Source organism: Odontesthes bonariensis, chromosome 12, assembly GCF_027942865.1.
Source record: "Odontesthes bonariensis isolate fOdoBon6 chromosome 12, fOdoBon6.hap1, whole genome shotgun sequence".
Taxonomy (NCBI): Eukaryota; Metazoa; Chordata; class Actinopteri; order Atheriniformes; family Atherinopsidae; genus Odontesthes; species Odontesthes bonariensis.
Genome location: NC_134517.1, coordinates 19866841 through 19891005, shown reverse-complemented (window position 1 = coordinate 19891005; position 24165 = coordinate 19866841). Strand labels below are relative to the sequence as shown.

The 24165-nt window shown below is 42.8% G+C and overlaps 1 protein-coding gene across 1 annotated transcript; it reads right to left on the bottom strand.

Annotated features, from left to right (window-relative positions):
* Window positions 1-355: 355 nt before the first annotated feature.
* On the bottom strand, window positions 356-22251 carry tbl1x (transducin beta like 1 X-linked). Its single transcript, XM_075479526.1, has 15 exons — window positions 21924-22251; window positions 7026-7131; window positions 6358-6503; window positions 5912-6131; window positions 5039-5171; window positions 4800-4941; window positions 4622-4685; window positions 4400-4497; window positions 3955-4015; window positions 3711-3832; window positions 3546-3620; window positions 3338-3465; window positions 1986-2151; window positions 1800-1901; window positions 356-1702 (listed from the first exon to the last, which is right to left on the bottom strand). The coding sequence occupies exons 2-15, from the start codon at window positions 7081-7083 to the stop codon at window positions 1676-1678; spliced, it is 1542 nt and encodes a 513-aa protein (XP_075335641.1). The 5' UTR covers window positions 7084-7131; window positions 21924-22251; the 3' UTR covers window positions 356-1675.
* Between the last annotated feature and the right edge of the window lie 1914 nt (window positions 22252-24165).

Sequence of the window (24165 nt, the reverse complement as noted above, 5' to 3'; positions counted from 1 at the left end):
AACGAACAAACACATTAGACATCGGACCGTCACTTTCAACAAAATCGGAACATTTGCAGATTCCACCAAAACAAAAAAAAAAAGTGCACTTCATGTTGCTCTAGTAGAAAAAGTGAGAGGGACCGGGAGGAAAAAAAGAAAAAGAAAATGGTGATTGGGTCAAGTTTGAAGATATTGTCTTTTACTCTAGAACCTGGCGGGCCGAAACAGGCAACTGACCTGCACAACATTATTCCAAATCTGGCCAAACCCAAATCGGCTGGAAAAATGAAGACCAATCGCAGCTCTCTCCTCCTCCGCCCCCCCACCACCACACCCCCCCCCCCCCCCCCCCTCCTGCGTGAACTCCAGCCCCTCCACTCCCCCTTCATTCAAGCTCTGAGTCAGTCCGTGGGTGCCCTGTTCCTCACACACCCACAAACTTAACGACAGCAGGCAAAGCAGGAGAATGATGACGAGATAAACGCAGGTCATGAGGTGCACAATTCCTCTATGGCCTCTCTACGATCAAGACCAAAGTCGGTATGTCTCTTTTGACAGCAACTCATTTAAGAAAAAAAAAAAGAAAAAAGAAAAAGAACTTCATGCCTCGGATACGGTTGGATGAGTTTAGAATGATTGTATTGAAAGAAGCTGATGGGACATGCATTTCATTGAAAATGATCTTGTCACGCACTGACAGCAAAGATGTGACAGCTCCAGCCATTAAAGAGCCCCTATAGATGGCAATAAAGTGTACTGTATATAAACATATATACACAGTATATAAGTCTGTGTATTAATCTAATTTACATATCTTTACATTCTTGAAATTTACATCCAAAAAAAAAAAAGGGAGAAAATTCTCTTTGTAAACCACACTTTTCACATCTTTTCCACCAAAAAAAAAAAAAAAAAAAAAAAGATTTTCTAATCTTGAGTTAACTGAGCTGGTCATTTTGGTCGGGGTTAAGACTCTTTTTTTTCTCCTTTCTTGGCAGGTTTACCTGATGTTAAAACCGAGCTAGGAACTATTCATGTAGCGGCACGCCGAGTCTGACTGTCCATCTCTAAAGTTGACAAAAAACAAAGCACCGGCTGCTCTTCTCCCCGTTGAGAAGTCGCCGCCAAAGGACAGCGGCTGCGCTTCAGTGCTGAGTGTCAGTTGCTGTAATCCTATTGCCGGTTTCGTTCATTTGGACATGGAGTAACGTTTTCACAGAGGAATCAGAAGTCCACAGCCTTCTTTTTTTTTGTTTTTACAATTTGTTGCCTCTCATAACCCAAACACCTGTCTTTCATTATCACATCTCTCTTTAATAAAAACTCATCTCATCTTTGCGTTTCCACCCTTACAGCCCCGATAACAGCTGGACCCGTGGCCCGCGGGGATCACAGCACGTCCTCATTAGAAACCCTTTTAATACATGGATGTGCCCAGGGAGTTGAATCCAGTCTTGGAGATTTCTTAGCCTTTTCCCATCTTGTCGGGCTTATCGTAAAACACGCTTCGACAAACAGTAAGGTGCACTGAATTAAGCTGGTGTTTAAGCCGCTGCCGTCATCTGGTTTAACTCCTGCGAGGGGTTGGTTTCAGTACACATTTACGCTCCTTCTTGAGCAAGAAGAGTGCGTTTGCTGATGTCGAGAAGGCGGCAATTTCTGCACATTCATCATCACTGTAGTCTCAGGGCAGCTACTTTCGCAGATCCAGAACACAAACCTGAAACGGAAAGCATTGAGAGTTTGCTCAATTTTTTTTACTCTCAACTACCAAATGACTGTAATTGAGGACAAGAGCTGCAATAGTCTGGGCTTACCGAGCCATCCGATGCACTGGCACCAACTTTATCTCCGGTGCTGTTCCAGCACACTTCGAAAATGCCACCAGTGCCTCTGTAGCTGTGCACCAAGGCTCCGGTCTGAAACGACACCAATCATTTACTTCCGACTCTCTGGACATGGTCCACCCTCCGCCGGCGTTTCGTACAGTGGGACTCTCTTACCGTGGTGTTCCAAATGTGGACGCACTTATCGAAGGAGCCGCTGGCGAGGTGTTTGCCATCGGGGCTGAAGGCCACGCTGTAGACAGGCTCCTGGTGCTTGGTCAGTGTGTGAATGCAAACGCCTCGCTCGACGTCCCACAGCCGCACTGTCGAGTCAAAAGATGCGCTGTGTGGGGGAGAAGAAGAAGAAAAAAAGCAAGATTCAGATCAACTCCGAAGCTTCCGCAACTCTTTGACAAGTTTCTAATGAGCTTTCAGAAGCATATCCCATTATTTCCACTGCTATGCGTAGCATTGAAGGAGGCTCAAAGACTCAAATAACAGACTCCCCTTTGGAAGCGATCAGTTTTTTGTGTCTCAGGTCATTTCATCGTGTTCATTTTCCAGTCTTTTTTTTCTTTTTCACCAAAAGTAGCATGTTTTAACTGCTTTTTATACATGTGGGTCCAGCTGAGCCCAACGAGCCCATTAAGGCCTTCGCCCCCTCTCGTGTGTTAGCAGGTTTGTCATCCGTGCTCTGAGGGCTAAAGCTTACAGGTCCAGTATAAACGTGTCACTATGGCAACATGAAGGGATGGCATCATACTGTATCTTAACAGGCTGCGTTTCTGATAATCAACACTAAAATATCTCAGGCTAGCTCACTACTGTTGACTGGACTGGACATCCGTCCCTCACAGTGGGTCAGAGGAAATAATCGTCACGCTGTCTTGACATCAGGTTGGAAAAAATAAATATATAAATAAAATCGATCAATTTAATCTCTTCTTGTGCATGAGTTGCTGCTGTTAGTTTGAGAGTGTCCGTGTTTCTGTAAAGAAAATCGGAACGGTGCCCATATTTTGGTCTTAACAAGTATAAAAAGTGCTAATTTAAAACGTTTTTTTCAGATGTATTGAACTGCTTTTTTAGAGAGAGAGAAAAGACACAAAAAAAAAAATCCTAATTAACACTTCTTCATCAAGTTCTAAAGAAGTGGAGCTGAAAACATCTGCATGCAGTAAAATAGAGATCAACTCAAAAGCGTGTTCGCTGTGAGCTCTCTGAGTGAGGGTTTTATTTTCGGTGTGTGAATTGTAGGTAGGCGTGTTGGGATGTCGGGAGAGACTGTCAATTCCTGAACCGGAACATTTACAAATGCACGCGTCGGGGTCAGGTTTCACGGCTGTGGGTCACTGACCATTAGTAGCACTGGGATTTTATCTGGAATACGGGGTTTGTTCCGAATGTCAGCCTTCCCCCCAAAAAAATACAAACGCACATATATGTGCAGAAATAAACAGCTTGTTGAACAAAGTAAGCAGTTCCCCTGTATGACACTGCACATGAGATACGTGTAAGGAGCTACCCACCTAGCAAGCATGATGTTGGCGTTGGGGTTATTTGTGCTGGGGCCTGTGGGGCTCCACTTGATGGTGTAGATTTCTTTACTATGAGCCTGGAGGTCATGGACACACGACTCCTGCTTCATACTCCAAATCTGTGTGTGACAGCAACAGCAAAACATGAATACAAGTCATCTCTGGGGCTCGTTTCTATATCAGAGTGGGCCGGGCTTACCTTTAAGGTCATGTCGTCCGAGCAGGAGGCAAGCAGCATACCCGATGGATCCCACTTAATGGCATTAACTTCATTCTGCAGGAAAAAAACTACGCTTATTAGAACAGCTGTCAAGGGGGTTAATGATTGTGTGGGATGAGGTCAGGAAAGCTAAACGCTGCTCACCGTGTGGCCCTGGAAGGTCTTGAGGGGGCGGTCGCTGCCAAGGCGGCATACATGGATGCACATGTCAGTGCTGCAGGAAGCAAACGTGGTGTTGTTCTGCCAGTCGACATCCAGCGCTGGGGCTGCGGAACGTATGAACGCGCACATTCACTGGGGGGGGTTTTTGCAGGCCGGTGCTCCCTCAGTTCAACTGAGCGGGAAGCGAAACCTCTACAAATGTACCGTTCTCTGTGAACAGACTTACCTGAGTGAAAAGGGAACTGCTGCTTGGCTTCCCCTGTGTGTGCGTCCCAAATGATTGTCGTCTGGAAAAATTTAAAGTGATCTTTAAAACCCAAGGGCGACATTTCTCAATACCAACACCAAATGTCTATCAAAAACTGAATTTAATACTCAATTTCAGCAAGTTTAATTCTCTCGGAAAATGTCAATTTTGGTGCTTAACTGCTGCTGTTTCTATACTTTCCGCAATGATACTACGATCTTAAATCAAAAAATGTTTAAAAGTTGATTTATGCAAGAAAATTCAACAGCAGAACATGTCACGCTGCTCTCCGAGTCCGTGTCTTGACTTTATATTACCTTTACCTTTAGGAAAAATAAAAGTTTTAGGACTGGTAAAGAAAGAGAACATCAGGATATGATCACTGAAGGACATAAATCCATGCTTGGGGATGCTTATGAAGTACCTTATCTACTCCAGCACTGAGAATACAGTTCCCCTTCTTGTTCCACTTGAGTGCAAATATGGGTCCTTTGTGCTGCCCCAAAGTGATGGCCAGATTTCCTATTCAAATATAGGCAGTTTCTTTTAGAATAGATCCCTCAAAAAGGTTGTATTGTTCACAATAACAATGCAATGAACCTGATGACAACAGAAAGACCAGGTTCGACAATGATTGAGGACATACCGTCCTTTGTCCATATCCTGGCAAATCCATCATACGAGCCCGTTGCCAGGAGACTCCCCTCGCTCTGTTGGATGGAAAGAAAACGGGTCTGTTACTCGTCTTTCGTCAGCAGCACGGTGAGTTTAACACATGGCAAAGGTGCAAGAGAAGAGATGAGGACAGGTGATCTGAAACCTACATTCCAGTCTAGTGAGGTGACGTCCTTGTTGCTGGGGACATCCTGGCCGCCCTGTCGAATACAGTGGCGCAGCACCAGCTGGGTGGAGTTGGAGTTATTGTTCTCGTTTAGGTTCCAGATCCGAGCGGTGGAGTCGCCCGAGCTGAACAAGACACAGGAGGCGGAAGTCAGAACGTATCTGAGAGTGGCGCGACACATCCACAGCGAACAAAGATGTGACTCAGCACAGACGGACTCACCCTGAGGCCAGCAGATCGCTGACAGGGTTCCAGGCACAGATGAACACTTCAGACTCGTGGCCTCGGAGCACCGTGGCTTTACTGGCTGGTATCTCGACATCGACGTCCATCTCCATGAGCTCGCTGTGGTTGTCTGTAGTGAGTGGGCGCACACAACGGTGGACAGATGCACAGAAAATATTTGTACAAAAAAAAAAAAAAAAAATTTTTTAAAAAAAACTCGACAAACATGCAACACCTGCTTGCACTTAACAGGAAGCGTTTACTGGACAAATATTTACTGAGGTGAATATTTCATTCCGACTCATTTGGCGTGCACACAGTAATTAAATGTGTTAACTGATCAAGCCTCAAGAATGTGTAAGTCCTCCCAGTAACCTGGCTCACACCCATCTCTTCCTGTTGTTATCCACACCTTGGAGTCAAATTCCTACAGGCATACGATGGCACAAACACACCCTCCTCATCATCATCGTTGCACATTGCCCCACCTGAGCTCCACCTCTCTGGTTTCACTCACGAAAGAGCGGAACAATTACTACAACCGTCACATTTGGCGAAAAGCCACGAGACTGTTGTTGTTTTGAGCAAAAGTGCACGATAACTTTGACATGAGGATGAAGGAAAAAAAAAAAAAGCTGTTATAGTGTTTTAGATATTTTAACTTATGACGGCAAAGAGAAAAAAAAACAGCACAGAAAAGATTCATAGATTAGATGTTTGCAACATGTACATGAACTCAAAGCTTGCCCCATTAAGTTGCCCAGAAAACAGCTGCAAAATACCATCTGATGACCAAATTATTCTGCACAGAAAAGGTCAGCTCCTGTAGTGAGATAACTGGGACACCCAAAATTACAGCATGCAACTCACTCATGTTGTGAGTGCCGTTCTCCTCTCCGTTAACAGTCGCTTCTCCGTTCTTTGGTGCGTTTGACTGGTTTCCAGAGGTTGAAGCTGATATGGTACAGGCGGTCTCTTGCTGGGCAAGCTTGTCGCGGAAGGCCTGCTGCCGCGTCTGCACCACATCTGGCATCACTGCGTCAATGAGCGACAACGACTCGATGGGTCGACCATCAAAGACCGTGCCATCCTGTCGTGAGGGGGATGCGATTTACAGTTAGTGACTTGCCTTGTGAAGAGTGCTTTCAGTCTGGGAGTCTTCTACACTTCTAACAGGACTTCAGCGTTTCAACTGGCGTAAGGATGACTAAAAACATCTGAAGTTCCCCCAGAGTGTCGACACAAAGATCAAAGTTTGTCTTTGTATCATTAAAAGACATCAGTGGGAATCGGTAACAGCAGGCCTCTGCACTCACCTCATTAATGCTGATTTCTGCCTCCACATACTGAAGCCCTTTCTGCAGGATGGAGATGAGTGCTGCAGGGGGCACTAGTGTTCCATTGATGTTCGACTGGCTGATGTGGCTCTCAATGCCAAAGGTGAATGCTGAGTGGGAGAAGCCTGGAAACAAAAACACCACGCACAAGATGTGCACAAACAAAACTAAAATATTAGAAGAAACGTCTTGTATGAGCCAAAACAAAGCCAACGGTAACCGAATACAAAATTGCATAACCAGTGTGACATTTGAGAGTGCAACAAGGCAGGCCAATGTCAACGCTGACTACTCAGAACTGCTTGAATCTTGCACAATGCCACATTGCTGCAGCCATAGTCTCAATAAACAGTAATAAAATGCAGCAGCTAGGATTTCAATCAGCGATCCAGATCCAAAGAATGAAAAGCATCACCACCAGTCTTCACATTCCAGGAAGGGGAAAGCGCTGCTTATTTAATATCTTAGTGTAACAGAATGCTTTGTTTAATCATGCATAACAGAGAAACAGATGAATGGGCATTGCATATGCATTGCTGGCAATCCCCATCTATACCTAATAATAATGTTGATGTATCAGGCTAGAATTAAATCAGACCAGACTGAATTCATTCCGTTTTAGCATAAACGTGATTTGTGAGACAAACCTGATTCTTGGAGGTATCTGTAGACCAAGAAATTCACTTCGTCGCTGGTAATACTCATCTTCGCCCAATGAAAGGGAGGAGGTCTGCTGGAAGGCTGAGCTCACTCCTGAAATAAAATAAAAATAAAAAAAAGATTAACATCTCAGTCTGTGGTTTGGCATAGACGCCGTTTATAAAGGATTATTTTCATCAACCTGTGCGACACTCAACAAATAATCTTTATTACCTTTTTATAAAAACATAAAACAGATTATGCACACACCATCAGTTTGTCTTGACGCGTGTCCAGTGATGCAGTCATATGCAAACACACACACACTTACACAGGACAGCCCTGACAACCAGCCTCTGTTAGCTCACGCTCACTCCACTGTTGCGTGATTCCTTGCTATGATGAGTTACTTAACCAGTGAATCCAGGGGTTATATTGAATTGAAGCATTTAGAGACTTCTCTGGTTTAATCAAAGGGCCTTTATTAATTTAGCCTCCCCTGTGAACTCAGCGGTGCTTCCCTCTTATTGACCCAGCCAAGTATAGATGGAAAGGGCTCTGATAAAGCAAGAAGATGGTCTTTAAACGTTAAGTTTTCGGCCCGTGAGACAGAGCTTGACACAGCCCACGTGAAAACACACAAAAGTACACCCCACACAACTGGAAGGTGAATGCAGAGAAAACAAATTAACCAAATTGCAACCTGAATATGAGTCCAGACATGCATGTGTAAAACCATTTATTGCTTCATTCCTATTGAGAGGTAATGGGACAGAAATGTCACAAAGAACACAAAGAGAAACGAAAGGGTGGTGTCAGGTATGAAGATTGCAATGGCTGTCCAACTTTCATTCCAAACACTGCTTAGGCCCACTCAAGATTCACTTTGGTAGCATAGCAACAAAAGACATTGAGCAAAAATGAACAAAGAATGGTGTTGTCCCAATTACCAGTGGGCATTCAGCCAGAAGGGCTGAACATGTTACTCAATATGAATTATTCAATCTTTCACCTTGGTTTTTTCTTTCAGTCTACCTCGGATGAACAACTGCACACATACCAAGGGCAGCTTTTATAAAATCGTACTCGGTTCAGCATATAAACCCTGCAAAACCGGAACATCACGTGGATATTACTACAGTATTTTATATTAATATTTCAATTGTACTCCAAATCATTTACAAACAAACCACACTCGAGTAGGTAAAAAAAAAAAAAAAACACAAAAACAAACTCCCTTCTCCAAGAGACACAACAACACCAGCCTAGGCCACTGTGCCCTGTTTTGACCACAGTCAGCATGTTTCTCTTTAGCTAATTAGCTTACATGTGGGACTAGGAAGGGCTGGCCACATCAAAGTACGGCAGCCACTGCTCCCAGGGCAGCTACAGCTACATACCAAACAACTGGAAATGTAATTAAACAGCCAGCCTGGAGGAGCTCAGGTCCCATCAGAGCAAGGCAACAGCAATAATCCTTCTATCAGATGGGCCCATGTTGCCACCATCCATTACACAACTCCCCTTGCATTCAAGGCTACGGCTACACGAAAACGAAACGAGGTTTTTTTTGAAAACGGGTACGAAAATTCTTGCGACCACACGGAAACGCGCTGCTGTCCAGACGAAAACGATGAAACGATGCAGTACACACGCCACTGTGTCACGCCACGCTGTGAGACAATAGAGAAGTGTTTAAATTGGCTCACAGCGTCAACGTGTGACTGACGCAAAAACGTTTTAGCTGTAACAATGGAAACGAAACGAGGCCGTTTTCAAACTTTCCCACTCTGGAACCCGTTTTCAAAAACTATCGTTTTGGGGTAGTGGGAACGCCGGCTCCGTGTGGCCGCGACAGCGAAACGATAAGAAAAAGTATCGTTTACAGTGAAAAACGTTTCCGTGTAGCCGCAGCCCAAGACTGCGTTCACCAAACAATGGGCCTTGCATAAAACCAGACACTGTGCTAACCTCTGAAACAGTTTATCCGCTGAAGTGATAAGTGAAGTCAAAGTCTGAGAGATTGTTCCCCTTTACCACACGCTATTGCCTCCCATATGACCACATGCATCTCACTGAAATGTGTTCAAAAGAAAATGGGTGTTGAATTTTCAGAAGGTATGATTTACAACAACGCTGTAATAAAGAATAATATCAAGTGAAAGCTACTAACAAAAGTCCAGACACAGAGTTGATAAGAGGGGGGAGGGGGGGGGGGCATATTGCAGGAAACCTGCCTGCCCCATAGGTTGCTATAGCAATATGAATCATGTCACACACTAAAAAGAAATCCACAGCCGTGCCCCCAATGTGGAGATATCGAGCAGCTTCAATGCATTCAACTCAACAGCACACAGAGAGCTGATTACACACTGCATCTGAGGAATGAAACCGTTCATTACATTCACAAAATGAATTCAAGCCCATACATTTCTATTTTTATTCACTGAGACAGAAGAGAGGACTTATTTTATTCAGAGACCGATAGAGTTTCTTTTTTTTTTGTTGTTGTTAAATAACAATCTGTAATACAGTTGCAACATTTGGGTCAACTAATCATACACATATATATATATATAAAATAAACATAAATTTGTAATGGTGTCAAGTTTTGCCGCGTGTAAACAGGTGACTGTACAAAAGACAGACAATCAGAATGACAAAAAAAAAAAAAAAAAAAGAAGGAGGGGAAAGAAAGAAAAAAAACCCTAATGGGTCAATGATGAGAATCCCTGCTGGGAATATATGGCTCATTAGGATGTTTATTGCAGTTTTGCGGCAATTAACAACAGCCGCCCTTCAACTGAAGGAAAACAAAAAAGGGTGGCATGAACATTAACCGGAACGGCTCCTAACTGTCCATTTTAGCTGCGTGTTCGCTGTGGTTTTTAGGATCCACCGCACTCATCAGGTGGCGGAATAATTTTACAAGAGCTTTGTTTGTGTTGTCTATTCAAAGTGTACCTAAATGAGTTAAAAACTCAACTGTATGTCCAAAAAGAACAACATTGAAGGAAATCAAATTTTCAGCATTTGTGTCAGTCGATATGGCAAATTTAAAAAGTTGATGCGAATATTTAAGATAATCTTACTTCTCAAATACTATTGGGTTACAAAGAAGTCTAAATCCCACGGTACTTTTTCATCCAAAATGAATAATATAAGTCGTCTAAAACCTAGTTCACATTAAAAGAACTAAAACCTGATTTTCACGTAGCACACAGACGTCCATAGATCACAGGACATAGAGAGCAAATCGGCAGTTTGGTCAGCAATCATTGATCCCTTTTGTGTGAACACGAAGGACTTTGCAGGAAAGGAGTGCCGAGCGAGCAACAGCCAATGAGAGCATAAAAAAAGGTGATATGGGGACATGACAGGGCACAACCGAGGAAAGCAAAATAACACGCAACAAACAAGATGGAGAGCACGAGGAAACGATGGTCTGCACAGGAAACTGAGACGCAACGTTGGCGAGAACACCCACGTGTCTTTGATGTTTCTCGAGTGCGATTTCATGACAGACTTGTGAGACAGAAGCTGTGGAGAGAAACTGCCAGTTGTCTTCATCAGACAGGTGACGATAAGAAAACAGGAGCAACTTGTATTGTGTATACAGTAGAGCTAATAACGAGAGAGACCTGCCTCCGTGACAGCTGGGACGAATTGATAAAGATCAAATGAGTCAGGAGCTAATTTGGGCAAAAAAAATCTTGTAGTTTGTAAGCCTGAGTCACAGATTGGCCGTGTAGTGAGCACAAGAGAAACACAATGTGTAACGCGAACAGTCCGACAACACTAAAAATGTGAAATCTGATGTTGGCTTAAGTCAGCCAACAGTTTACCAAAGCACAACACATACACACATTATAGCCCAAACAATGAAAGGCCTTCACGTAGTAACACAGCAGTACTGTGGCTGAATGCTTCCTGTTAAGCAACTGACACAAAACCTGCCACGGGTAATTTATTTTAGGTGTGCTGCTGATTTAGATTCAAACATTTACTGCAAGTCCATCATGGGAAAACTTGCAACAATTAAAGATACCACTCTTACCCTGAAATATAACATCTCTCCAGGAAGAGTTTGCTCCTTACCGTGTTCAGAAAAGGAACATCAGAGCTTTGAATATTTTAGGGGGGAAAAAGAAATCTCTCAAAAAGCTTCGGGAAGACTGAGGGTCCGTTTATACTAATCTGTTTCTATATCGTTTCTATCGCGGATGCACTGTCCATTTACATTAAAATACTGGAATACGACTTCATAGGTGGAAGGATTCAAAGACGCCGGAGCCCACGTAAGCATTCGCATACGATGCTGATTTTAGCAGTTGTAAACGGTGAGAAACGGGGATACGCAGTGCTGAGCTCTAGCTACTCGGCTTTTATAATGAGAACCCAGCCACAGCAGCAACGCAAGCCTTACATGGAGCGCCGCTTTTGGGTTAGACCGGGAAGAAGCAGCGCATGGTGGGACAATTTCGTGGACCAAGTTGTTGTCGCCGAAGAATGGCGGGAGAACTTTCGAATGTCCAGAGCAGCCCTGATAAATCTGTTAATATAAAGCAGTTGCTCATGCTCCAGATGCAAGGGTGACCATGTGATGTGATGGCTGATTAGTTATGTGACTAGCGAATCAGCCGATCCCCGTTTCAGTGTAAATGTAAATAGTTTGCAAGACCCCGACACGAAGAAATGGTGAAATGAATTAATGTAAACAGAGCCTTAATAAGACAGGAGCGTAACCAACACAACGTGCAAACTAAAGGATGTTTAAGTGCAGGCTCAAACAGTGAGGCAAAGGTCATGTGACGTCTGTGTAAAACTGGACTGGCAAGTCGACCAGAATACAAAACAAAGCCTTTATTTCCTTATCTTTGTGTATAGTTTTGGTATGGTCAAAGGAATACATCCAAGTAGAAGCCCTCCAATATATTTTGAAGAATGTGGATTGGATTACCTGCTTGCCTCCAAGCCTTTTTTCCCTCCCAATCAAACACAATATGCAGTAAGGAAAAGTTTCTTGCTTTAACCTTTTAATCATCTATAAATACAACTCAAAGACATAACACTGAAAATCTAATGTTGACTATTCAAACGGTACCTGTTAAAAACAACCATGCCGCAGCAATAATTCCACGCAAAGCGATTTAAGCGGAGATTATCGTGTAAATCACCCATCCATTCCACCAAAATCCAATAAAATTCCTAAATGCCAACATTTAAATTGAAAGAAAAATAGCAGAGCAAAAAAATAACAAAACAAGCAGCCATCTCCTACTCATGTAGGTTTGAAAACAATGATGTTAAAAAACCTGCATACCACAGACCCCATTTTCGCCTGAACAGTCACTCCTGACAGATGTGCAAACAAGACCTGGAAACAGCAGCCATTTTCTCTTGAACTGCTCTGCTGAGTAAAACCCGCCTTTGAAGCTTCTGGTTGGGCTGCAGTCTAGAGGGAGGAGGGAGGGAGTGTGAGAGAAAGTGGGGGAGGGGAAATCAGAAGAGGGGGATGGTGGAAAGGGAGCTGGATGATAAATAGTGATTTCCACCCAGGTAATCACAACAACCGGTTGTGTATTGTCTTTTGCCTTACTCAATGAGTGTGTGAGTGTAAATGTAGGTCAGCAAAACTGTGGGGGATAGTAGCTTTTCCATCACTAGGGGAAACACTGCTCCCACACTTCCTTTGGGTGGTAACACCTTTTAATGTAGACTAGGGGTGACAAACCGGGCAGAGCTAAGAGAGACAACAGTAGGCAGGTTTCCATTCCAAAAGAAGACTCCACCCACTGATTAACACCCCTTTAGAGGATAATAACTCGCATGTGAAATTACCTGCTGAGGTAATCCGCTGGAGTAAAGACCTAGCAACTGTAGGCTCTCCAAGGCACATGGGAGGCCACCCCTGGACCCAGTAGGCCTAATCTAGTGGGTCTTTCAGCAGTCAACAAAAGCCAGATTCAAATAGAGATCCTATTAGGCTGCTGTTAAGAAGACCCTAATTATGCTGGCTTTTCTTGTTTACACTGAACCAAATACAGTCGGCATAACTGCTGGCTGGCCCAGTGTGTGATTTTAGCTAGCATGTTAGCAGAATCAGAGGTATTCAAAAGATTGATTATACTGATATACTCCGACACCGTTTCTTCCGTAAAACCATGTATGAGTTTATATCTCCTCACTCACTAACCCACCCACCCATTTCCTCTGAAATCACCAAATCAGCAAGACTGCTTACAACTTCCCCTTTTTTTTTTGCCAACTCAGCAATTTGTTTTTTTTTCCAAAAGAGCAACCAACGTATCACACAGCAACATTTGGACGTACCGCGGCTATGACCTATAAGAAGCTGTAACCAGAGGAGCCTCGCCAACGTGAGCACTTGGCTTCATTCTCTCAGCGTTGCTCATGTGAACAAACATTCTCAGTTCTTTTTACGTGCAAGATATCAAAACACAGACGTTGTCAAATTGTGGGTTTAATCACATTTGTCGTGTTCATGGTTTATTCAAGTCATTCAAGTCGCTATTTGTGACTCATTCTGACGAGTGGGTAGAATGCAAATAACAAGGGCCATTCTCACACACCGATGACGGTCCTTACTATGTTGATATCAAGACCGCGTGCGCATGTACACAACAGCGGGGAGTTAACGACAAGCTGCATACAGGTCAGCAGAAAGCACGCGCACGCACGCACACACACACACACACACACACACACACTCCCCGGCAGCAAATGCTCCGGCGTATTTGCCGACACGTCCACGTCTCACCCAATAAGGTTCCAAAGATTTTACCAAGAGGCTTGATGGGAAATCTCAAAAAAAAGTTGGGAGCGAATTCTTTTCTATATATTTTTTGCCCCACAATTTCCCTCGGGGTCAGTAAAGTATCCATCTATGGAATTGTATTTCCTTTCAATTTTTACTGTATTATCCTAATTGTTATAATGACATAATGTTAACATTGTACTGTAACATTGTTACTGTTTTTAGTTTTATTTCGTATTTCATTTTAGCTTTAATTTTGGGTCCCTTAATCTAAATAAAAAAATAAATAAAAATAATCTTTTAGAATGACAAACTCACTTGAAAAAAATGCTATGCAAATTAAGTTTGATTGATTCTGTATAAAAATACAGAGGTAACTTTTTTTTTTGGCCATAATCGCTCATCCCAACGGTGTAGAACGTACCTGCTGTGAGTGCAAGTATTACGAACATGCAGGTGTTGCTTTTTTGACAGCAAATACTCGTCTTCTGTGGGTTGGCTGCTAACTGGGTCATCAAAGAAAGCAGGCTGCACAAAAACAAGACATCAAAACCTCAAACCGCTGCCCTGCCCTGCCAGCCCATCTTTACACAGGAGGGCTCTTTGGCTTCGAGAATCCCTCCACAGCCAACGTAAGAGCAAAACAATGTCATCCTGTCCACAGATGCAGGTTTAGGACAATAGGTCGAGTCAGGGAGAAAAACGTGTTTTTTGTTTTGTTTTTTTTAAATGGGGTATTTATATGCCAAATTCTTCCACACTCTTCATTTTGACAAAGTTGGTGCGAGGTGTGTGAAAAAAAAAAAAAAGATAATAAGGATCACTGCAGGACCTCGTCAGAACTTAAGATCCACCCTCATGCTGAACTCGTTGACATTAAACAAAACGACCTCTCCCACTTGCCTATTGCTTCCATTTAGTCATTTAGAAACAAAAGTACAGCATCAGTCATATAAAAGTGACCCACCCCCCCCCAACCCCCACCCCAAATCATTTTGAGAACAAAGTGGAGGAAAACTCTGCCAAAATGAGTAGATTCATATGAATGCATTGTCTTGTGGGATCTATAATTAAAATCATCTGATGTTGCAGCAAAACGAGTGAAACAGAAACAGGTTTCTTCACTTTTAGCATGAAATGCTTCCCAGGAAAGACATGTCACAAGACCACACACAGCGGTTACACAAATGGATCATCTCGTTTGACTTTCAGTTCAGTCTTGACTTGGTATCCAGGAGGTATTAAAGGTATTATAACACTTTAGTCATATCTTGTACCCCAGTCTGCTTTCTCCAAGAAACATTTTCTACATTCTCTACATGTCATTTCCACCGTCTGGCTAATCCAACGATTACACTATCACTCATAATCAAATTAATACATTTCTACAAGATGCTGCAGTGTTTGTTGATAAGCTTGCAATATAGTGTAGCTTTAAAGGTAGGGTAGGAGATCCTGGATTTTGAGTCCAGCAAAGCTGCATTTTGAAAATACACAGGTAAAAAGTCCCAACCCTTTTCTTCACTTTCCCCCCGAAGGCACGCCTCTAGAGTACATGAACGCGCACGAAGGTGCACGAGCGCTGTTCTGACAGCAAGCATCGATCGTTGCCGTATTTAGTATTTAGTATTTAGTTTATGCTAACTATACGTTTAATAATGCTAGGTGCTAGCCAAGCTGGCTCTAGTTTAGCTTCCTGCCAAGCTTCGTTCACGGAGCAGGGTACGCGCACAGGGGGAAGGAGGGGGAAGGAGGGGGAGGGAGGGGGAGGGAGGAACAGATTGCAGTTTGATAGACGGCATCAGAATCCAATCATTGTGAACGGTCCGTTCACAATGATTGGATACTGATTTTCCTAGATTGTACGTTCTAGAGGCCACTAAAACTTTTCATATTTGTGTCAAAACTTTTAATTAATTGGTTGCAATGGGGGTGTGAAGAGTATTTCAAGCAATATGTAAAAAAATGTTCCAGAAAAAGATCCCCTACCCTGCCTTTAAGGCCACAGTATTACATCTGTAATCATATATCAATCAAATAGTACATCTTTACAGGAACGGTTTGGCCAGGTTTTATGTAAGCACCCTTTTCACTCTTATTTTTTGGTAGATTGAAAAGTTTATTCCTACCATTCTAGAGTAAGAATTAAATGTTCTCGATATTGCAAGCCACCACAGAGGCTTCAGCCGAGCATTTCTTATTTCACCAAGATTGCCGACTGCACAAACAAGCTGTAAACACTGAGAGTGTGGGCAACAGAAGTGTTGCTATGGCGACCGGAAGATCTCGCTTTTCCGTCAACAGCTGCTAATGCCACCTTAAATACCCCCCACTCTGCTGGCGCTTTCTCTCCATCCGACATCAGGGTCAAACAAACAAGGCGGACAAGTGCGCTGAGACGCAGACTTTCATTTGGAGCTGTTCCTTCACTCAGCATTTACACAGTGTGACACCAATGCCGCACACCAAACATTTCCCATGGCAATGTGTGTGCGTCCTCTACAAAGCATTTCTCCTGCTCACCAACTGTCTGCACGGGTGATAAAAGTTTCCTTTTGCATCCTACAATCACAGAGTGCATCTATGTCTCTATACTATGACAATCAAGTCTGCTTGGGAATTTTAATCATAAAAACAACAAGTTATTATAAACAATAGCAGAATACCAAATATACATTTTCCTTTCGAGTACACTTACCGCATTTGATTTTTCTGACGACATATTGCTGCTGCTTAAAAGATAAAAGGGATCAAAAATTGATTCCCGTAGCTAATCTCTTATGAACCCGCGTTTCTAGAACCTGGATTAAATGTGTTTACAACGCCAAAGTTACATGTAGGGCCAGCCTGTGGTTGATCTTTTCTAACACAAACTCATCGGCAGCATGTAAAACTTTAACTGCCATTTTTATTGATAATAGCTATTGTTTCCAGAACCGTGCCTTCCAAGCAGCCAATCCGTGAGTTTACTTAAAAAAATAAATTAAAAAAAAAAACATACCCCACTGGCCGCCTGGGAGAACGCTGCAGATAGATAACTAATGGGCATATAAAGACTAGACAAAAAAAAAAAGCTTACAACTCCTTGTAAAACTCAGTGATGGCCATCAGACATTGGTCGATTCGCACAATGCTTGAAATAACACAATGAGGCTGTGGACAAGAGCTAGTAATGTGCTGGAACGTAATAACTAAACTGTGGCCACATCTTAATAATGCATAGCCACAGGTTAATAACGGGTGGGAATGAGATCAAAGTAGTTTTATGCTACAAGGCTTAATCAATATACAGAGCAAAACAGATTCTGTCTAGTTTTCATACATTATTAAGAGGTAGCCTCAATTTAGTTATCATATTCCTACACAATACAAACTCATGGCCATGACTTCATTATGTCTTTTCACTGTCTTACAAACTCATGGCCACGTTTTGGTCACCTGCATGTAATAAAATGCTTTCTATAGATGTCACCAAGTGGGCTCCGTACAAACCACATTAAAAAGAAAACTGTGTTTCTACCTCTTCTAAAGCGCTACAAGAAAGTGGGGGGAGGGGTGGGGGTTTAAATGTGGGGAAATTACACAGTGGATTTCCAAAAATCTAAAGGGCAGATCATACAAACGCGATATAGACATAACTTGTTACTGAATCTGCACGAGTGATAATGTTCTACAACAAGAGCCAAAACGTTTTCGTATCACTATTCACAATAATGATGTATGGTACAGTTGGGCTGAATGTCTATAACAATGGCGAGCCATCCAGTTTCTTCTCCCCGACTCATTCCTGTTTGTCTCAACCATCTAAAAGATGTGCATGTTTCAACAATGTAATCTGAAGTGTTTTTCTGCAGCCTGTAACTGTGGCTACAGTGCACTCAAGGAAGTCCCCTTCGCTATGCTCATTAGTTCATCCATTTTAGAGCAATCTCACATTGTCCACGATGACAGGAAGGAGACATGGAACTCGTCTCCTCTTCTCTATCACTAGCTGTTGTGCGGGCCCATCTCTCTTCCCTCATCGTCTCATTCCTGCTCTGCATCCACGGTGTGTCCTATGATTTCTACAGGGATGTCCATTGTTGTGCTGGTCGCCACGCAACAGCAGCACCATTGATGGTGAAAACATGCCGAGTAAAGAATTGCAGGAGTCATACAATCCCCGTGTCTAGAGAGGAAAAAGTCATATAGTCCATAATTCCTTCTTTTACATGGAAAGAAATTAGATGCATACATATCCTGCAGAGTTAATACACTGAAATAACCCAGCTCCGATAGTGAAATTCAACCCTTCTTCAAAACAGTTGGCAAAAAACAGCGGCAGCACTTCCATAGATCGACGGATGACCGACTAATTTAGAGAATATCTAGTTTTCCTTTTGAAAAATCAAAACGGTACAAAGCTAAAAGCTCTCGCGTGGCAATTTCAGTTAGCTGAAAACTGACATGTGAGCTGGAGGCACAAGCTTAAGCCATTGGCAAAATAGTCTGACTTTCATTAAACCTGATCCATTGTTTCATTCAAATAAAAAAAAAAAAAAAAAAACAATGAATCAGTTCAATTGTGAGCTTCGTCACGCAATGTAATTTCTTAAGTGATCAAAATCAAATAAACGAACCAAAACTTATCAGTCACTCTCCTTCTGATTTCAGTCAGTCCAAAAGTCTTGAACCATGAAACAGTTTGGAGGAAAACAACCCACTGAGGAACTCCTTTGAAGTAAAGAGCTTTTCTCCCATTTCGCCCTAATACGATCACTGAAATATCCGATATTCAACTTCAAATCGTGCTGCACGTCTGCTGTTGCTCACAGTGATGATAAAGCCTGGACTTTGCTTAAGACTTCACTCGAAGATATAAAAGGCATCCATCCCCTCGATTATGCTACGGGCCATTAGAAACTAAACAACAGCCTGTATTTATAAGCTTTGTAGTTTCGATTGGAAAACACACAACAGAGTATTCTAACGTGGCTGAACCCGAATGAGGTGAGAAGATTAGGACTGTGTGAAAACACAGTTTAAACTTCAGAAAGAGGTTTGTCTGCCTGGCATGCATGTGCTTGCACAACTTCCTGAACAGTCATCCACCAGCGGTATCAGTGTCTCCATACACCTTCCTTCCTTCTGAAAACCTATTTAAAAACAGCTGGCAGATGTGCTTAAATAACTGCACTATAGATCAGAATCTTTCAGTCTGCAGTGAGCCTTTGTATCTACAGCTTGAGCTCGGGGGACCGTGTCATACGTATGTGTACACACACTAAGAGACATGTTCAATTGAGATAAATGCAGTCTTAGAAGAAAAATAGAAACTCCTATACAATAGAAATAGTAAAAGACACAGTGTAGTAAAATGCTGTACACAAATCGTTTACACAGACTCAACACACCTTTAAAAAAGGGATCTGGATTTGTTTTTTTTCTATAGACTACACAAGGACAGAGCCGAGGAACCACAGGCATTATTTCACACAATGATAAACAGCGCCGCCCTGAATCCAAAATATCACCAAATGCTTAACTATAGCCTTCAACCAGCCAGTACTTGTATGGGTGTAATTTCAGAGTAACCACTTGTGTGCCACTTGGCTGGCAGCCCGTGAACACAACATGGATCTTCTGGAGGGAAAGAATGGCTCACCTCCTCCCTTGGCCCATCGTAAATAAATACTGCTATAGAAATATTTGGACAGCCCGAAACAGAGATTTGCTCCACCACAAGACTGACAAAGGCTGTTTCGGGGACTTCCTTGCCCTACTTATGAGCAGAGGATACATTTATGCTTTGAACTGAATGAAAAAAATAAATAAATAAATGCTCCGTGCTGTTGCCTCTACGATTCCACAGTCATCGTATTTGAAGGGTTTATCAAAAATTAATTCAAGGCATAACAAGGACAAACACGAAGGATTATCTACATATATCAGATCATTGTTTTCCTTTTGAGCCCGAGATCCAACATAGACCTGACAACAAAGGCAGAGTGTTAGATCTCAAACACCCTCGTGGAGCAGGAGGTAGACAGACAATATGATGTATGACAAAAGGTTGTGGATCTACTGACTTAAATGCTTTGAATAAAATGTCAACTTTAGCCCCTTTGAGAGATTTATTGGCTCTGATGTCAATTGACAGCAATGGAAACATAGCAGCTGGATGGAAACCAATTGTATCATTGGGGCGATGAAGCCAGTTGACTCTGTCAGCAACATCCGCGACTCCCCGGCACCTGAGCCAAAAATCCCATCTGCTTCCCTTAATGAAGTGCGCGAACATTGGGTCAGTTTCAAATGAAAGAAACGGAAATAAAGCTGGGTACACAGTCTGTCATCTTTGGCTGCCTAAGACGAAAGGTGACGGTCATAATTCGATTTTGGTACTCGGTGATTGCTCCGCGTTGTGGTCCTAAGTTGTACATTGAGAGTGGTTTAAAGATGACTGTTGCGGAGATAGGCTGGGACAGAGTTCCTAAAGCATCCGCAACTGGTGTTGACCAACTTGCAACGTGACCATTACGTCTTCTAAACAACCAGAAGCAACCGCATGAAATGACCCGCGCCGATGAACACAACACTGGCGCTAAAAATACAACAAATCCAAAAAAGGAGAGGAAACTAAATATTTGGGATTCCAACAAAGAGGAAATTTTACTTGTGTCAGCAGAGGTTTGATTGTATTATGCGTCCTGCAGCTGTTATCACGCCCGCGCAGAGGGGGGCTGGCATGGGGAGAAAAGAAAACACTGGAGGCACTGCAGCTATGTTGTAGGCCTACAAACCACAATGGAATTATAAGTGTAAAGTCTACAAACATAGAACGTATCGTTTTAGCCACTGTCATCGGACTCGTGTGGCACAATGTGGCTACAGCCCAACTTTTAAGGTCGCCAAATCCCAGTTCGCAGCCCCCCCCTCGCCCAAATTATACCGAAAAGGTAACTCCAACAACGTGCAGCTAGCCTCCGTGTTCTTCTCCAGTGTTTACCGAGCCTTCTTTACAAGTGTGTTTATGACATGTCAACTGTGACATGTGGAAGACAGACACAGCATTTACCATTGATTGGTTGGCATTCGCTCATGTCAGGTGGTAAAGTCTGTATTTCTTATCTAGAGGAGGACACAGCTGAACACCCATGAATTAAATGCACACCACACAAGAACCTGAACAGAAAAGGTGTCTCCATATTCCGTGGTGCCAATTCAACTCTTTTTGAAACCAAGGATCGGACATCTAAATTCCCCACTTGGTTTAATCTGTAGAACTGCAATGGAAATAGAGCTTTCGTGAACAAACACGGGTTACATGAGCAAATGGTCACAACACTTTGGCATTTGTGTTTTTCATCTCCAACGTACAGTAAATGCAGCATTCGAGCAGTAGTGTGTTCAAAAAGCCTTAAAACGCTTTGATTCTTCAAGGCCAGGACAGCTTATTGCAGCAAAGTTAAAAGTATGTCACTATTCTGCCATTCCTTTTATCTTCATAACCACACATGGGGGCTTCTTTTGTAGTTACCTCTGCTGTTCTTGAACACAGCCAGTAGTTTAACTGTGACATAGTAGTTATACTGTAACATGAACTGTCCCTTGAAACTGGTGGCAGTATCTTTGTACAGTTGAATGTCTTCCCCTCCCCCACACAAGTGCTTTCCTAACTCAACATGGCAATTTAAATATATATCATTTGCATACAAGCTCAAACAAAGTGTATTAAAGTGCAACTTCCCAGTTGTTGAATGGTGTTCTGCTGTGTTGCTGAGGGGCAAATCAAGCCAATTTATCCCCAGAAAGGGAACAAGCTTCAACCACTGAAACTTATTGCCAGGTAGTATTTGGCTACATAAGGTGGGCATGAAAAATAAATAAAATAACAACAACAAAAAAAAATCAGTCATAGAAGAGTAGAGGGAGCAAATTAAAAGACGCAAACAGGAATTTCAACACACGTGTGGAGTCAATGGGGGGACTAAAGCTGCGAGCCGGCAACATTCTACTCAACGCCATAATCACCTATTTTTGAAAGTCATTATCCTCCTCGCATGAAACCCTCACAGCAAAGAGAGAGAGAAAAACAGCCAGAACGCTGTAGGTCTTAAACCGTGCCTCTCGACCTTTACAGGCTTACCTTTTACTGTGTGAGTGAACTCGTGGTGTCCGCCGCCACCTCTTCCTCTTCCACAAGGAGAACCTCCAACTTCAGTAAGCGAGCAAAGACTTTCCCCCCATTTTGATTATCGTCATATTTCAAGTTCCGACCGCGGGTGTATGACTCACCGTCGGCTAATTTGCTGTGCCAAACTAAGCGTGTTCGTCCAGACACACTCGCAACTGGCGGTAAAGTTGGAATAAGCCCGAGTTTCTGTGGCTGCAGGCTGCCCTGTGGAGTTTCAACGTTCACTGAGAACAGGAGCGTAGAGACAGCAGCAAGCGCTCAACGGCAGCGCGAGAGACGTAGACACAGAAGAGGGGGAGGTGGGGGTGAAGGCTGCCTGACCTTAAACCTGAATATTGAAAACACGACTGAACATGCGGGTTAATTAATTCATTCATTCGCCAAAACACATTACATCTTGCACGTATCATCGCCCTAATTGCCTCAAATATAATACGATGGAGCGTCAGTTTGTGAACGCCTACTAGCTTACATAAAGAGATAAACACGGTGTCTCCCAGTCCAAAAGATTGTTTTTTAACGGCTGCTGTTGCCACACCACAGCCGTGCTTTAAACAAGTTCAATGTTTGAGGAGTGCAGTATGTGGGTTACGTTCGACCCGTAATACATATGTATCCGTTCGTTTGTTGAGTCAGAAATGGAGATGTTCGCTTTAAAACACGCTAAAGTGCAATATCATTATGATATATTTGAGTCAAAGCACACTGTGCTGAGTACAGTTCAGCATGTTGCCTATCTGGCCTGCTTTGAGCCACTTCCCCTCCCCCACACTCCACTATTTTTCGCCTGCCTGGTCACACAGCGGTTGATTAATTCTCCCTTCGCCTTGCTCAGTCATTCAGATTTGGAAAGTAAATAACAAGTTGACATCAGTGTGACACATTCCTTTGGTTACCGTACACACGGCAGTATGCGCGCACCACATATTGTTTGCCACAGTGACCGCCGTTGTACAGTAGGCTACGCTTTTATTTGTTTTAGATTACAAGTAAGCACGGGCAGGTTACTGAATGGCTCAAGAGTCCAAAATCCACGGGTGCTATTTCATAAACGCATAAATATTTGTGGAAAGTAATGCATATCCAAGATTTATAGATATTTTGCAATTTATTTGCTCTATTTTGTGTCTCTTTTCCTTGGACATCTAAGGTGGAGATTTCATTGGAAAAAGTGTGACATTTACCGTAGAAGAGAGGTTGCAAAGACACTAACTGAGACGTGAAAAAATAATTAGTCAGGAGAGATAAGTGGAGAGAAGATGGCCAGAAGGAGATTTGACTTGTCATTATAGATACTATCTCCTGAGAATAAAGGCTAAAGAGACTGTGTGTAAAAATGTTGTGTCAAGTAGTGGTTGTGCTGGGGGTGGCAACCATCTCAAATGGCATCAACACACTACCTTGAAACAAATGGTATATATGGTTACCTTTTCAGACCACCTTTTTTTGGTGGTCATAAGGCCATTTTCTTGTGTAGAAGTACTTATTGCGGGAATAGGTATAAATGATCGCTTAGAAGGGTTACAAAAACATAATACACTTTCTAGCAAGGCAGCTGACTACTAATCCAAAGATGGTTTTTAAGAACATTGTGCAGTTTTTCTCACATATCTTAGTTTCTTTCTTTTTGCAGCAAACACACTGTGACTCTGAGGCTGTCGGGGGAGGGTGCGGCGGTTTGCACTGTTGCCCCACAGCAAGAGGTTTCCTGGTTCAAATCTCAGATGGGGCCCTATTGTCCAGAGTCCAGGATATACCTGGCCTCTTGCCTAGTGGTGGCTGGAACCCTCATAAAAAACTGCATCTCCTGAAATTGCCACTCAAATTTTTGGCAGATGGGTCCAAAAGTGAGTTAATCCCTGTGTGAGAATGGCAAACTTTACAGAGGAAATTAAAAGAAAGTGTACATTCTGGAACAAAACAGAAAGAAAAAAACAAAGGTTTTCATCTCTATAGCTAATTTGTCCCCTCCTGACAGTCTTAAAAGCTGCAATTAAAAAAAGAGTCGCTTCGTTATATACATTCTCTTACTATTTGAAACACAAGATGACATGAAACAGCCATGATGAGATGCACAATATGCGACACAAAGCAACCAAAATTTTGCTCTGTATGGACGATGAGACACAAAATGAAAGATGGGAAAGAAGAGAGTACAAAAAAGCAAACGTATTAAACACAAGTAGCAGTGCAT

Coding starts and splice junctions, on each gene's coding strand:
- tbl1x (XM_075479526.1), bottom strand. CDS start 7,083: ATGAGTATTACCAGCGACGAAGTGAATTTCTTGGTCTACAGATACCTC. Junction 6,132..6,357: donor CAGAAATCAGCATTAATGAG/GTGAGTGCAGAG, acceptor CCCTCACGACAG/GATGGCACGGTCTTTGATGG. Junction 3,621..3,710: donor AGACCTTCCAGGGCCACACG/GTGAGCAGCGTT, acceptor TTTTTCCTGCAG/AATGAAGTTAATGCCATTAA.